The sequence below is a fragment of the Fukomys damarensis genome, unplaced genomic scaffold (assembly GCF_012274545.1).
Source record: "Fukomys damarensis isolate Sample0158 unplaced genomic scaffold, DMR_v1.0_HiC HiC_scaffold_16, whole genome shotgun sequence".
Taxonomy (NCBI): domain Eukaryota; kingdom Metazoa; phylum Chordata; class Mammalia; order Rodentia; family Bathyergidae; genus Fukomys; species Fukomys damarensis.
This window is the reverse complement of record NW_022900928.1, coordinates 8,634,412-8,648,042: the sequence shown is the minus strand read 5'-3', so window position 1 is coordinate 8,648,042 and position 13,631 is coordinate 8,634,412. Positions and strand designations below refer to the sequence as shown.

At 37.9% G+C, this 13,631-nt stretch overlaps 1 protein-coding gene across 3 annotated transcripts in view; it reads left to right on the top strand.

Annotated features, from left to right (window-relative positions):
- Slc17a6 (solute carrier family 17 member 6) overlaps positions 1–13,271 on the top strand; it is a 41,195-nt gene extending 27,924 nt beyond the window's left edge. For 2 of the 3 annotated variants that reach the window (XM_010621267.2, XM_033764067.1), the window contains exons 8-12: positions 3,541–3,690; positions 9,156–9,288; positions 9,729–9,839; positions 10,242–10,369; positions 11,140–13,270. In XM_010621267.2, coding sequence (XP_010619569.1) covers positions 3,541–3,690; positions 9,156–9,288; positions 9,729–9,839; positions 10,242–10,369; positions 11,140–11,475 — 858 coding nt within the window. In that variant the 3' untranslated portion in view covers positions 11,476–13,270. Of the gene's footprint in view, positions 1–3,540; positions 3,691–9,155; positions 9,289–9,728; positions 9,840–10,241; positions 10,370–11,139 lie in introns of all 3 variants that reach the window. The other variant, XM_033764066.1, reaches the window with a different exon arrangement.
- The last annotated feature ends 360 nt before the right edge of the window (positions 13,272–13,631 follow it).

Here is a 13,631-nt window from a genome sequence, read left to right as displayed (position 1 = left end):
CAGCAAAAGCAACATTAGGTATTCTAACTAGTAGCTGTATTTACTTTATACGAAGAGGTGGAAGGTATAATTCACTGATTGAGGAGCGGAAGCCCTTTGTACTTTATACTTGTTCTATTTTTAAAAGATGCTTCCTTGCCCATTCCAAGTGTGTTTGATTTCAGCTCTGATTTACTAATTCATTTGTTAGAAAATGCTTGACTTTTGCATGTCATTCTATTCAGAAAGGTCAGCCACCCATTGTTTCTGAGCCTATTTTGGTTTGTAATGAATGAGAAGTGTCCCATATTGGATATCATTCAGAAGTGAAGTCTTCATTTTTTTTAGTCTATAAGGGTTTTAGTTGTCGCATGGACTAACGAGGTTGGCATTAGACCTTTCCACTTCCTGTTTCCTTCTGCAATGGCTGGATAGTTACTTTCTAAGGGGAGCTAATCAGGAAGCAAGTGAGTATGTAAAGGTGATACTGGTAAAGGGTGCTCTAGTGCCTACCCCCGGCAGCTGCTGTGAGCGGAAGCTAACATAGGTTATACTGAGACCAGTTCCCAAGTTGGCCTTTATCTCTACAGCCCCAGTCCCAAAGAAAGATTTGGATCAACCTTTGGATCCTCATGAGCGCCTTCTTCTTCTTCATTTCTCAGTTCTTGAGAGATCACATGTCCAGATCAAGCATACATTCTTAAAAAGTCAGAACTTTAATCTGTGAATTCCAGTCCCCAGAAATACACCTTAAAAGAAGAGGAATTAGGTTGATAAACCAGCATCATATCCAGCTCCCCCTTTCCTGTGACTTGCTTGTTTTGCAAGTGCAATCTATTTCTTCTGCTGCTGTTTCCTATATGTACTTACAGCTTCACAGTAAATCACAGTAAAGCTTTTTGGAAAACCATGAAACTGCCTGTGTCCACAAGGGATGACTCTGATGCACAATCAGGACACAGAGAGAAATCTGGGAGAGAGGGGGACCCTACCCAGGGGTATCTTTAGAGCACATAGGTGCAAAACTTGTCATTTATTTCACTTTTGTTTTGCTGGAGTATCACAAAAATTAAATGCTTTATGCATAAACAAATAATTTACATGCATCTCTAGAAAAAGAGTATTTTTTATAATCTGAGTAGTCTAAAAGATCTGACACAATTACAGAAATTGCCTAACATCATCTGATATCTAGATCACATTCAAATTTGTAATATCCCATCCATATTTTAATGCATCATCTATTTTCATATTATTTTGTAGCCATGTGTTTTTCATCTGGATCCAATTAAGATTCACAGGTTGCAGTTGACTGGAGTGGTTTTAAATCCTTCTGTTGTTGTTTTTATGTCTTAGAGTATATTGAAATATAATATGAGTGCAGAAAACCCAGAAATCTGTTCTAAATAGAGAACTAAATTTAAATAAACACATCTGTGAAGCACACAGTCAGTTCAATAAATAGTACATTGTCAATCTAGCACCTCTAGCTTGCCCCAATTCTTTATGGTGTGAAATGAGATATTTTTCTGTTATACTGAATGAACTCCTTTATCAGCTGAAGCCAAAAGTTCTTTGGGAAGATGATCCTGCTCTGAATAAAGAAACACTTTCTCAGCTGGGAAACATTGTTTACTTCAGCAACTTTCTGGAGTCATTGCTCACGTGTGGCATAAGTACCTCCATATGGCACCATCTTCCTGGCACATATTTTATTATTTGATGAGCTATACTTTTTGAACCTGCCTATCCTGATGTCACTAGTAGCCTTACCCAAAACCACAATAGCACTTGTATACTATTAGGACTTTTGTTTTTTTTCTTTTTGTCTTCCATGTACTTATGAACAACACAATACTTCTTACTGACCTTTACAAAGCTGATTGTGGGGCTGAATATGGTGGTGTGCACCCATAGCCCTGGCTGCAGGAAACTGGGTGGGAGGGTCAAGAGTTGAAGGCCTGAGCTACACAGCAAGTGCAAGTGGTACCTCGGTTCACAAACTTGATTCTTTCCACTATTCTAGTCATCGGCAGAGGTGGATGGGAATGGAATCAAATTCAGTGGTTAGGTCTGTTTGACTTTATGGGGAAATTTAATTCGGTTCTCATCCAGTTGGGTTTGAGACCAGAATCCTGGAGAGAAGCGAGTTTGTGAACCGAAAACTGCTGTAGTTGTTTCAAACAAACAAAATTATTCCTTACAGGGGCCAGAGATTTAGCTCAGTGGTTCCACTGACTGTCTTGCAAGTGCAAGGACCCGAGTTTGTTCCGCGGTACCAAAAAAAAAAAAAAAAAAAAAAAAAAAAAAATACAAAAAAAAAAAAAAAAAAAAAAGAAAAGATTCGTTATAGCCACAATAATACTAACAACATGTGGATGCATAATCCAGGAATAATCATGAAATCTGTATTTGAAAAGAAGGGGATGAAGAAAAGAGAGGAAAGGGAGAGGGGATAATATATTATTAAGTGATCAAGATATTTTAAAGGTGTGTACCAAATTCCCAAAATGAATTCTTTGTTACTAATTTGAACTAATTAAAAAATTTTTAAATTCTTAGGAGAATAAATGTCATGACTTCCTCTAAAAGAATAATCATGAAATCTGTATTTGAAAAGAAGGGGATGAAGAAAAGAGAGGAAAGGGAGAGGGGATAATATATTATTAAGTGATCAAGATATTTTAAAGGTGTGTACCAAATTCCCAAAATGAATTCTTTGTTACTAATTTGAACTAATTAAAAAATTTTTAAATTCTTAGGAGAATAAATGTCATGACTTCCTCTAAAATAAAATTATTTTAGACTATGTTTACTTTACCAAACTATGTTGAGGTATTCAAAATAATTGTGAAAATACTTGGGAATATAAGTTCTAAAATATTGAAGTATGCTAGGCTTCATTGCCAATGGTCGCCATAAGCAAAGTCCACCATATTCATGCTTTTAATTTTGAACGTCTTGGAGATCACAAATAACACATGATGTGTCCAAGGTGCAGTGGAGGCTGTAATGGCTGCACACAGTGTGTCTTTTACAGGACCTTGCACTCTACCATCATAGAACATATCGATTTCCATGGCTTATCAAGAGAACTTATAGATAGGCAGTGACATAATTGGTGTCAAGAGGATCCAGGAGTGTTTATTCTCCCTCTTTCCTATCATCCTCCTCTCAAGTATATTGAATTTTCAATATTTAATATGAAATAGTTTGGGTATCAAAAGGCCTTATACAACAGTGGGTGGCTGAAAATGCTAAAATGTTTCGAAAACTGTAATTTGTGCTTTGGGAATTTTCTACACACTTGGAATTTGGCATTTTCTTAAAGCTGGAATAATTTAATCAGAAAGATTTCCATTTTATTTTCTCATTCAGTGATTACTTATGTAGCAAAAGTTCACTAGGTGGCTGTCATTGCCCACTCATGGTCTCCAACTCATACCCTGTCATCTACATCTTGAAATATAAAGTATCTGTTATTTTCATTTAAATTAGAAAATACCAAAATACCAAACAATGATTTTTGATAAGTACTATAAATTATTTTTGGAATTGCAGAAATTCAAGACTCCATGGAGGAAATTTTTTACGTCTATGCCAGTCTATGCAATCATTGTTGCGAACTTCTGCAGAAGCTGGACTTTTTATTTATTGCTTATCAGTCAGCCAGCGTATTTCGAGGAAGTCTTTGGATTTGAAATCAGTAAGGTATGTAAAATCAGTCTTATTTGAATAGTGGGTGATTTTTCTTTAAGGGTATAGTGTGTTCTCTCGCCACAAGTTTGTTTCCTAACCTTTTCATGAGTTACTTGTTTATTCAACAAATAACTGCTGGGAAATGGAGGCAAATTAGGTTCCAAGTGTCCTTTGGTATTCTGTTTTCTGCTATAAATTGCCTGTTTTTTTTAAAAAAAGTCTCTTCTAGTGCTGGGAATAAATCCAGTCTCTGCCTTTGTGGAACTCACATCTCATTTGGTTTGAGCAGTTGTGTAGGCTTTTTCTTACAAATATAATTTAACGTAGGTCTCAAGCCAGAGATTACATAACATCGGGGGAGTAAAAAGGTATTCTGTTTGAGGGGAAATGTACTTAGATAATTGTCGACCTCTTATTCAAAGTTCTCAGATACCTGTGCTGTTCAAAGAAACAACTTTGGAAACAACAATCAGCATAATCTGCAGAAAATGTGCTCATACTTTCTTCACCCAATTTGTTAATTTAAGAAGCATTTGTTGAATGTTGTAGGTGAAACTTTGTGTTAGGCTCAGAGATAAAAGCATGCTTTCCATCCCAAAATATTCACAGCTTAGTGGTGTAGACAAAAATCTGTTGCCTCTCTCAGCACAGCACTCTAAGTACCACAGACACTGGTTCATAGCTATGGAAGCATCATCATTTTCACATTTTCTATGAGAATAAAATGAACTTAAAAATATCACTTCATACCGGGATTTTTGAAATTTAGACAATTCTCTCATATTCATGAACAACTTTGGCTCACCGGCTAGATCGCTATCATCATTTCTGTTCAACCGATGGGGAAACAGAAACAAAGGGAATGATTTAAATTACCTAAAGCCACGGCAGTAATAAGTGATAGAATCAAGAATAGGCCTTAGTCTTTTGATTTCCATTTGTTCAGTTCCCTTTACTCTGCCTTTCAAATTCAGGTAAACCCGAGACCCATCCAAGCACTTAGCAAGTATTTATTGAATGCTCTGCCTGTGACCAGCCTTGGCTGAGGGCTGAATACTCTTGTCTGGGGCTGGCCACTGTCTTGTCATCCCCCCAGTGTCATTACCTAAGTCCGGCCTGGCTCTCATTCTTCATATTGTGTCTGTACTTAAAAGAGTATCCGAGGGCTGGGACTGAGAAAACCTGAATTAGGAGTAGCTATTCTAAGAGCTCTTTTGTGATCCTTGTTTCTAAGGGAACTGTTTCCTCTGTCGCTGAGAAGAATGAATGCTTTAGACAGGGCTGTGCTCCCTGGGCCTGATCAAACATTGCAGGGTGGCCTCTGGGAGCACTAAGAGGTCTTACACTTCTACTCAAAGGCTGCGGCTGGATGTGTGAGTCCGTTTTCAGAATCTAGGACAGATTTGACACTGAGAGGCTATTCACGAAGCCAGATATCATGGGGGAGAGTAAAGGAGTCAGGGTATATTAATAAAATTATCTGGTCACACTGGCCATGTCTCTCCAATGAATAGAAAATGCTTGAGTGAAATCAATGATATCTTGCAAAAACTGGATATACTAAATTTCTCGATTTGAATCTCCTGTCCCATCTTTAATTAAAATTCTGGATCACAGATTGGTCTGGAGACTTTGACTAGTTTGCTAGAAATCAAAATGCTCTGATTTACCTGAAAAGCGTGGTAAGGAGAAGATGGAGATTAGCAGCATAGCCGTGGGACTCTGTGGGTGAGGATTCTGATGCAGCTTCTACAGTGAATGGTAGTGCGTGACTTTAGGCTGCTTTGGGGATAAATGTCAGCCTCAGTTTTCCTATCTTGGAATAACGGTATTAGTATCATCTTTCACTAGTGCAGCAAATTTTAAATGAAATAGAATATTTATGTCGAAGATGGTTCTCTCAAATCGTCATTAAATTGGATATCCTACAGATTAAAGCATACATATGAGTGTATATTATATAATATACATTTGTATATACAACATGTATTATGTTATTTAGTTATATATAGAATATATTAGAACTAATATATGTATATACACATATAAATTAGCTATATAAGAGAAGTATATTAGTTAACTAACACACACACATATATATATATATATATGTATATGTATAAAATATTATTTTTGCTTAAGCTAATGTGAAAATATCCAGCCATTCTGAGAGTGGTATATCAGGTAAGGGCAATATCATGATGAACAAGCACTTTGAGTGATCAGAACACAGTAACCATCCAAAGGAGAGAAAACTTCGTAGCTTTAGAATTGCATGTTTAGGGGAGGAGGAAAACAGTGTTGAGAAGCTGCTCTTTGCTGCTGTGTAGCCTGTACATTTTTTATGGAGTATGGATGAGATGGAGGGATCTGCAGTCCAAACTGTGACCCAGGGAAGGAAGCGGGTGGGGGAACTGGGCAATATCTAATGACCTGGGGTCTCTATAAGGAACCCGCTATAGACTCGAAATATTTAGCTTCCTCTTGCTTCAGATAATGAGCAAATTGGTAAATGATTATCCTAAGTAATAATACCGTAAAAAAGGTGTGATCATTCTCTTCCTGTGGCAAGTGATGGCTCATGTCCCTGAAATTTAGGGAGACATTTGCCCAACATCCAGGAGGTTTTTTGCACCTGCAGGCACCATGTTGAGGTCCTGGGCAGACGGAATCTGTCTATTGCTTAAGGAAGTAGGAGTTTCTAAATCTTTACATGTGAATTCTATGGGCTAAAATATTCCAAAACTTCTGTCTCATTTATTTGTTTGTTTGTTTGTTTTGTGCTGGGGATAGAAGTCAGGACCTTGCATTTGCTAGGCAGGAGGCAGCACCACTGAGCTAAATCCCTGGCTCCATCTGTCTCTTTTAGCTTCTCTCTTGTTATTCCCTTGAATTTCCCTTTATGCTTTGCAACACACTTTGCAGGAAAAATAAATAAATGATAATCGTAGCTTTGTTCTTTGCATATTGAAAGTAATAAAATGCTTAAATGGATAATAAATAACAGGATGTTCAACTTAGGAATTTTGCAGCTACATCAAATACTAAGTCAAAATACAAGTTAATTTTGTGGGCTTGGGAAATGCAATCCCTCTCAAGCTTTTAGTCACCTTTATGATTATGAAAAACACGGCACAATGAGTCCTGTTGGAACTCACCTGTAAGCCAGCACCTGGGAGGCTGAAGCAGGAAAAATGTCACAAGTTGGAGGCCAGCCTGGGCTACAGAGTGAGTTCAAGGCCAGCCTGAGCTTATACAGTGAGACTTTGTCTCAATAAAACCACAGCACATTGTGTTTTAGAATTTTTTTTGGGGGGGCTGGGCATGGTGGTACACGCCTGTAATCCCAGCACTCAGGAGGCTGAGGCAAGAGGATCACTGTGAGTTTGAGGCCAGCTTGGGCTACATAGTGAGTTACAGGTCAGTCTCAACTACATAGTGAGACACTGTCTCAGCAAAAGCAAAAAGTAAATAAAAAAATAAAAAAAATAGGATGTTTTTTTCAATGACTTTTTTCTATATATTAATTGCATGAAATATATCAATTGCAATAAAGAAAAATAATCCATATTTATAGCATTACAAAACATAATACCTACATTTTGGAAATGCCCAATATGTTCATTTGCAGATGAATGGATAAAGAAAATGTGGTATTTGTAGACAGTGAAGTACTACTCAGCTATTAAGAAGGATACATTTGAGTCATTTCTAGGAAATTAGATGCACCTTGAGATCATAATGCTATCAAAATGAACCAGGCACAGGAGGTTAAATATTCCAGAGTTTCTTTTACATGAAAACCCCCAAATATAAATAATTTAAAAAGCAAATTAAAACTATAAGAAGTAAGGAGACAGGCCTTTGCCACAAGGTAAGAAGATCTATGGATGAAAAGAGAGGGGAGGCAGAGGGCTTGGAGGGGAAGTAAAAAGTAGTGGGGTGTGAATGTATGTGTCCAACCGCTGATGGTAAATGCATTCATTGCATACCTCATATACTTAAAAAAAAAAAAAAGTAGGGCTGGGAATTTAGCTCAGTGGTTCTGCCACCTGCCTTGCAAGCACAAGGACCTGAATTTGATCCCCAGTACCAATAAATGAATAAATAAATAATGAATAAATAAATAAAATAAAGGAGTTCTGTATGTTTTCTAAATGTTCGTTTCAAAAGCAATAACACTGGTCCTAAGGTCAATTTGTGTTCTATCTTTATTTATCTCAGATTTGTGGGCCCCGTATTAAATGCCAGATTTGGACTTCACTGAGTTCATTCACATGCGTTTTCTGTTTTTATTTTATTTTTTTTTTCTTTCACAGATGGCATTGATGCTTAGAACACAGGGTCAGAGCTCAGTCTTTGGACACAGGTGGAATGAGTTTAAAACTTACTCCTGACAACCACTCCACCTTTCTAAGCCTCGGTTTCCTTATCTAATAACACTATTTTAACACTTCCCTCTGGGGTGGAAGAAAAAATGAAATAGTCCATACATTGGTAATGACTTAGAGTCACTCCCTACTGTAGGTCATTACAAAATCCTGAGTTCATGATTGTTACACCACGCTGTACACCCCCCCTGTACAAGAAAACAGCATTCTTTCTCACTCCTTTCGTATTCTTTTTGGAAAGATGTACTTATCTACAAATAATCCTTGTCTGGTATTTAACTATGCCCAAAATTGTGCTTCAAAGTATACGTCATGAGAAACTTCCATATTCCACCTTTGCACTAAAAATTTTGCTAAACTATGGTAATACGCATTTAAATGGTTTGTTTATCCTCCCTGCTCCTGTGTCCAGAGAACTGTGGTTTGCACACAATTAATGGTGAGCGCTGTGTGCTTTGATGTTGGGTAGGTTTTTGATCAGGCTGAGAACAATACCATGAGTTTGGGGACTGCACACTTCTGCATGATAGTTACTACATATAGATATTTGGCAGGAAATACCTAAAATTGTGATCTGAATATTCTCGACTTTTACTCTGCACCAATTAAATACTTGTTATAAATTCTTAGTGTTATCATCCAAACGTTCAGTTCTTAGCTTTATGAGTTAAAGATGAATTTTTTTAAAAAGCCTTTAAGGCGTGTCAAATGGACTTTTCCTCTTTATATCGCTTCCTCCCCTGTTTCCTTGCTCTCACAAATGATGAATTTGTGGGAAGACAGCAAAGAATATAAAAATGGACAAATAAGCATTGAATCACTCAGCGATAAGACTCAGGACAGTTAATTTGTGAGCCCAAAATTTACTGGCTGCTAACAGCAGTGCATTCTCCTCCATCAAGAAGACAAAAGGGAATCAAAGCCAGTTTAGTTAGCCTTTCTCGAACGTTCTGCGGAAGTGCTGCTTGGAGTGAGGAAGTGGTCACTTGGAGCCGATCTTGTGCCTTCCTTTGCGCACAACCGATTCTGAAAGCCACGCCCACTGAGTTACCCACGCACATCTCCCCGCTTCTTGTTTTGCACCAGGTGGGCATGCTGTCCGCTGTACCCCACTTAGTCATGACGATCATTGTGCCTATTGGGGGACAAATTGCAGATTTCCTGAGAAGCAAGCAAATCCTTTCTACGACCACAGTGAGGAAGATCATGAACTGTGGCGGTGAGTGTACACGTGGAAATCAGGACATGCTTTTAGTTCCCTCAGTCCTGACACGCGAGGGTGAACAATTGCTCCGCACGTATCAAACGACTTAGTTAAATTTGTGCCCGCCTTGTTTATTGCAGATCATTTTCTCATCTCGATTCAAATTTCCCATTGCTCCTAGTTTTAACCACTGCAGAACACCGTTTGTGTTTATTGTAATTAACTACCTTTCCTGCCATTGAAAATTTAGGTTGGTTTTAGCATTTTCATAACAGAACTCGAAGAAAACGTCAGCAATCTCCAGCATATATTACTCTCTTTAGTTTCTGTGTTTCAGTGTAGGCTTCACTAGTGCGGATGTGTGGGTCCACAGATAGAAGCACTTTTAGCAGTTTTAGCTCGCTGGTCCAATTTTCACAGACGTCCTATGTCTTTCCATCTGCTTGCTTCTGAAGGTTTTGGAATGGAAGCCACACTGCTGCTGGTGGTTGGCTATTCTCACACTCGAGGGGTTGCCATCTCGTTCTTGGTACTGGCAGTAGGATTCAGCGGATTTGCCATATCTGGTGAGATACTCTTATTTCTGCGCACGCGACATCCTAATTTTGGCTGGTGATTCTGTGTACACAAGTGTAATGGAGTAACAATCAAGACATTTAGAAAAATCGCTTAAATTGGTAGTGCTCACCGCCTCCCCAGCTTATTGTTTCTTTCTTTGTGGTGGAGTTTGCTTCTTTTGTAAAGAGAATATTTCCTTCGCTGTAACCAGCAAGCGCCGAGAAAATATTGGACAAGAAATTAGACCTCGTTCCATTCTCACTATACCCCTGAGGTGAATTATCCAAATGTCATCACTAAGGACACTCTCTGTCCCTGGTATCATCTAAGGAGTGCTGAATAGCTCTCTAAGTGCCTACCTCTAAGGGGTTGAGGAGATCCCTGAATCAATGTTCATGTGTGGGTTCCAGGGTTCAACGTGAACCACTTGGATATTGCCCCGCGATACGCCAGTATCCTAATGGGCATCTCAAACGGCGTTGGCACACTGTCGGGAATGGTTTGCCCTATCATCGTTGGTGCAATGACAAAGAATAAGGTAAGAAAGGGGAAGACGAGTGTTCGGGTGTGGGAGAGTCTCTGTAGCGGTCAGAAGAGTTGCTACGTTCTCTTTGACACACTCTGGCTCAGTCACCTCCCTTAAGAGTAGGGAAGCGCCCTGAGGCCCAGAAGAAAATCTCTCTAGGAATCCTGAAAGGATTCACTTGTCCAATCGATAAGCAGGATTTTTCTCAACCCCATTTAACAGCCATTTATTTATTTATGGCTTTGCCGGGTTTTGCACTCAGGGCAATGCACAATGCCCCTGTTTCGCTAGCCCTGATGTGGCAGAAATAATTTTTATCCTAACATCTAATTAAAGTAGGCCAGCAGAATTTTTCTCGGCTTTATCTGTAACCTTTGATTCAGATTCCTCTGCAGTTTTCCATGGGGACATTTTATAATCAGCTATTTATCAATGTATATCTATACAGCACTTCAGAATTATCATCTAACGGAAGGAAATAAAAGGAGTGAAATAAAAAGATATGTACATCCACAGTCATGAAAAGAGAACATGAATATCTTAAAATTCAATGGCAGTAGACAGATTGAGAATTTTACTTCAGAACTGTTATGTTAAAACATCTATCAAAGAAATAGTGGTATAGACTGTTTTTTCTGAAAGTGTTAGCTTTCTGTAGCCAGAACCTAGATATTCTGAAGGCAGTATTTCTCGAAATGCATGCTGATTGAGTGCTCAGAGGTGGTCTTGTGCTCTTTAATTGTGGGGGGATTCCACTTACAGTGTCACTTTTGTTGCTACAGTCACGGGAAGAGTGGCAGTATGTTTTCCTGATCGCTGCCCTTGTCCACTATGGTGGGGTTATCTTTTATGCAATATTTGCCTCAGGAGAGAAGCAGCCCTGGGCAGATCCGGAGGAAACAAGCGAAGAAAAATGTGGGTTTATCCATGAAGATGAACTCGATGAAGAAACAGGGGACATTACTCAGAATTATATCAATTATGGTACCACCAAATCCTACGGTGCCACGACACAGGCCAATGGAGGTTGGCCTAATGCTTGGGAAAAGAAAGAGGAATTCGTACAAGAAGGAGTACAAGATGCATATACCTATAAGGACCGAGATGACTATTCATAACAAAATTAATTGATGGATTTATTTTTAGTGCTTGTGATCGAGTTCAGTGTGATTGCACACAGAAAATTAAAAAAAAAACGTGGTGTAAACATGTCAACATATCAACCAGGCAAGTCTTGCTGTAAAAATGAAATCAAACCCATGAAATCACCACCAAGTGCAATCTGTAGAAGTTGTAAAATGGCATAATTTGCATTCAGGTCATCCATTCTTGCCTTTGTGATTTAAAGGTTCACTGTAGAAACAAGTAGTTAATCCATCGGATTCATAGGAACTAAAATCCATCACCATTTAACAAAGCACAAACATCTGGTATATCCCATCCTACACAAGTTAGGAAGCCAAAGCGACTTGATCATGCAACACGCACTTATATATTTGTTACACTGAATTGCAAGATATCTCACAGAAACCCTGTCTTGCAAAAAGGGAACCAATCCCCTTGGCTGCACCAGATACTCACAACGTTCAGTAAGTGAAAGTTATGGAGTTGAAATCTCTCAGTGGGTGAAGTATATTGAGTACCAGCAGCTCGGGAGTTATACCAGATGATTACTAGGAGTGTGTAAAATGGGATATTTTGTGATCCAAAGGAGTATCTTGCAGTGTTTTATATGAAATGCTTGGGCACAAACGCTTATTTTTGTGAAAGAGAACTTGTAAAGTGAGGGGTGTGCTTCATCTTCTTCCAATTATTACCTAACAGTATGAAACGCTTCACAGTTCAATACATTCGACTTTTTGTGTAGCATATCACATAACTTTTTTGCAAAAAATATAAAAAGATATAGACTTTACTGTATTTTTATTACAACTTTGTATTGGTTGTAACTTGCATTAGGGGGGAAAAAGATATATACACCATAAAGAATCTAATAAGAAATTTATTATGAAGATATAACCCTTAAAATGCAATATTAAAAACAAAAGAAGTAGAAAATGGTTTAGATATCCTTCTTCCTTAATAATGAAATACTATATGAATCTTGTGCCACAGAACTATATATAATATGAAAAGTAAATAATAGAGATATTGTAAGTAGACAATTTTATTATTTAAAGTCCCACTTAAGAGATATTTGTCTTAAATATATAGGACAGTGAATTCTATTAAGTTGTATCTATATATATCTGTATATCTTATACAAATCCATACACACAGAAACACAATAAACAATCTTCACACAAACCAAAAATAGCATACACCTAATGTTGGGTTAGGGGATTGTAATTTCTACTTTCACAGAGTCATAGAGTTTTAGATAGGGAGGAGGTATTTTGCTTGTCATTTCTTAATATAAATCAACAGGAATTACAACATTTGTGTACCAAGCAATAAGTGCAATGCATACAATTTCCTGTCTATATATTATCTTCATTTTGCTTGTGGTAGCTATTTGGGTGGTTGGAATGATTTCTTTTATTTGAAAAGTTAACATCAGGTTGCTTTTATTGTTCTACAATGATAATAATGCATTTCCCAATTCAATTCAAAATGTTATTGGTGTATTTAATTGTCTGTTCTGAATATTTGATCTGTTCATTGTATTGTGCTAGTGACTGGAAGCCCTGCTACTGCAAATATAAACCATAAAATTTATTTCAAAATACAAACCATTCTTGACCTTAAGAAAATGAAACTACCTTTTGCTTTGTGTCTCAAAGTGATTTAATGTGACCGTAGCTTTTATTGTGTTGAATAAAATGATGTGGACTGTCATTTTGTTGCAGCAAAAAAGGTGTTAATAAAATGCTCTACTTATGCTTTTGGAAGAACAGTACATTAAATTGGGCTTATTTTATTTAGCTTGAAGTTTTAATGTGAACTTTGCTTGTGGGCAGCCCGGTGAAGCCAACGGCAGACTGCAGAGTAGCAGCCCTTTTTAGCATCTTGGGATGTAAGGGAAGATTCTTGCTTTCTTTAGAGTGTGTGGGATTTAATTCTGTAGGGAGAGTTCTAAACTAAGCACTAGGTCTGAGTCAAATTCCATCTATCCCTGGCAATACTGTCACAACCACTACTAAATTTAAAGCAAAATTTGGAAACAAACTTACAACTTGTCAGCTCAGTGCTACCACCTAGTTCTCATTGCCTGTTCTGCCAGTCGTGTTTTGGTTAGCGTATTGTGTGACTCAACAGTGAGCCACCAGAATAG